At 54.5% G+C, this 2,406-nt stretch overlaps 1 protein-coding gene across 1 annotated transcript in view; it reads left to right on the plus strand.

The window, feature by feature from the left end:
- The first annotated feature begins 2,172 nt into the window (after positions 1 to 2,172).
- The window catches only part of ACAT1 (acetyl-CoA acetyltransferase 1), a 16,933-nt gene continuing 16,699 nt past the window's right edge, over positions 2,173 to 2,406 (plus strand). The window contains exon 1 of the mRNA XM_010572589.1: positions 2,173 to 2,258. Within this exon, the coding sequence (XP_010570891.1) occupies positions 2,205 to 2,258 (54 nt within the window). The 5' untranslated portion in view covers positions 2,173 to 2,204. The remainder of the gene's footprint in view (positions 2,259 to 2,406) is intronic.

Consider the following 2,406-nt stretch of genomic DNA (forward strand, 5'->3'; position numbering starts at 1 on the left):
GGTGGTATAGCCTGCTTGCCACGATAGTAAACCTAAAACAGCACTTCTGCTTTATTTTCTTTATCGTCTGTCTAGCACGCTGTGGGGATCCCCAGTGCCTTTCTGGCTGAGACAATACGAATGTTAGTCCTGGTGCATTAGCAAGCTGTATCCCTAAAAAAGGGCCTTATACTGTAGGAGTAAAGGCAAAGTTAAATAAGAGCTTTCCCTTGTTTTGTTCTATATGTTTTTGGCATTATGTGTTTCTGAAATATATCCTTATCCAACCAAGTTGGATGTCTTTCCTGTGTGATACATCTATATTTTCAGGGTAAAATCTTCAGTTCTTCCTGAGTCAATATTTGTCAGTTCCTGTGTTATCTCTGGTTTGTACTTGAAAACTTTGGCTCTAAATCAAAGGTCTAGACTAGATTGGTCAAACTCTCAGAACATCAGAACATCAAGGAAGTAAAAGAGTACAAATGCTTCCCTCATCTGGGCCAGTCCCAATCAGCCTCTTACCGTGTGTCTGGAGAATCTTTAGACATCTATGGAAAGCAAGAAGTATTTTACTTTTGAAAGCAGACAGAGAGAAAGTGAAATCCTCTCTCTCGAAGGGAAATGAATGAGATGTAGAACAGAAAATGAACCGAAGTAGTTTTGGTGAATGTTAGTTTTACAATATGAAGAGAAAATAATAAAAAGATCAGTCAAGATAGCAAGTGGATGGTAACAAGTTGTTGAGATACTCTTGCTTTCCAGGTGCTATATCCAAAGCATGCTTCTTGGCATTTGTTCCAGTTTGTGGTTCGAAGGGAAGCAAAGGTCCAAGTAAATGCTGCTTTACCTGGCTTGTAGACATCAACTCCAGGGAATGCAGCAGTCGTGTGTTACTGTAACAGATGGTATGCTAACTCCTTCAGGAATTAAAAAAAGTGGCTGAGGAGAAGGTAAGCAAGACTGATCAGAAACATACAGAACTGCTTGTCCTAGACAGTGTGCAGCAGCACAATTCACAGAGAACGTCACCTTGTCTTTTGAGCCTGTTCTTCTGAGATCTAAAGCTCAAGACCAGGAAGGCCTAGGCTTCTCCTGGCCGAGTTCCGTGCATGTTTGGATAGACAGAGTGGAGAGAGGCACTGTCAGGCAGACAGCTGTAGAGATTTAATACTGGCCTTCATCTAGAAATCCAGATTCAGAGGCAGAGAGCATGAGGGGTGGGGAAGCAAAGTGCAGGGAAGACTGTGGAACAGATTTAGGCAACCTGGGATTGAGCTGGGTTCAAGTGGGTACCAACCTTTCTGTAAAGGCAGCTGCTGAGACGGTTCTCAGCCAGGTTTGAATCCTGAGGTAACACTGTTAGATGTTTATGCCATCGCTAGACAGGAAGGAGTTCAAGGGGAAATAAGGTGCTGGCTTTTCTGAAAACAGCATGCAGCTACAGCACAAGGGCACGCTGGATGCAAAGTGCCCCAGACTCAGAAATACTCCAGTACCTGCATCCCTACAGACCTTGTAACTGCGCATGTATGTTTCTGGTATGGGTTCCACACGGGGATAAATTTCTGTGGCTCACTTCAGCTGAACACTGAAGCGTGGGTTGGGCGAGGGGCTGGGCCGAGGCTCGGCGGAGCGCAGCCCCGGTCTTGCTTTGCCTTCCCTGGGGAGAGGGGACAACCCGGGGAGCTGGTTCTCGCCCCGTGACGATCTCCCACGCCGCCTTCATACCGGTCGTTAGCAGCCATTTGTCTTTCTAGCACGGAAACCAAGGTTGTCCGCCCCGCACCCGGGGCTGTCCCTCCGCAGGCCCCTTCCCTCTCCTCAGGGCGGGCTGCGGCGCCCCCGTCCCACCCCGACCGGCAGCACCGGCGACGAAAGCAATGCGCCTGTCACTGCAGAAGGGGTTCCCACAGAGGGCGGAGGTTCCGCGGTCGGCGGCAGGAGCTGCCAAGCACCGCTGGGACGCCCGCCCCCCGGCGCCGGGGTACCCAGCCGCCCTGGCCGCCTCAGTGGCCGCGCACCGCCCAACCTCAAGCGCAGGGCAGGCATCACCCTCTCCCTGCTCAGCCCCGCGGCCCGCCTTCCAGCCGAGCCAATGGCAGCGACGGGATTGGCGCCCCGCCTCGGCCCCAGGGCCAACGGGAGCTGGGAGGGAGGCGGAGCATCGTCGTCTATAGGCCGAGGTGGGGGCGGCGGTGAAGGTGACGGGGGCGGCCGGCGGGAGCATGGCGGCGGTGGCGATGCTGTGCTGGCGGCGCCCGGCCGCGGAGCTGCTGCGGGTGAGACGGGCGGCGCGCCGGGCGGGCCCCAGCCCTTCCCCTTTCCCTCCCTCGGCAGCCCCGGCCCCGCCGCCGGGCCCGGAAGGACTTGGCCAAGGTCACACCCGCGTCTGCGGCGGGGGGGGCGGCCCCCCCCCCCCCCCCCCCC

This window comes from Haliaeetus leucocephalus, unplaced genomic scaffold, assembly GCF_000737465.1.
Source record: "Haliaeetus leucocephalus isolate CR32 unplaced genomic scaffold, Haliaeetus_leucocephalus-4.0 Scaffold351, whole genome shotgun sequence".
Lineage (NCBI taxonomy): Eukaryota > Metazoa > Chordata > Aves > Accipitriformes > Accipitridae > Haliaeetus > Haliaeetus leucocephalus.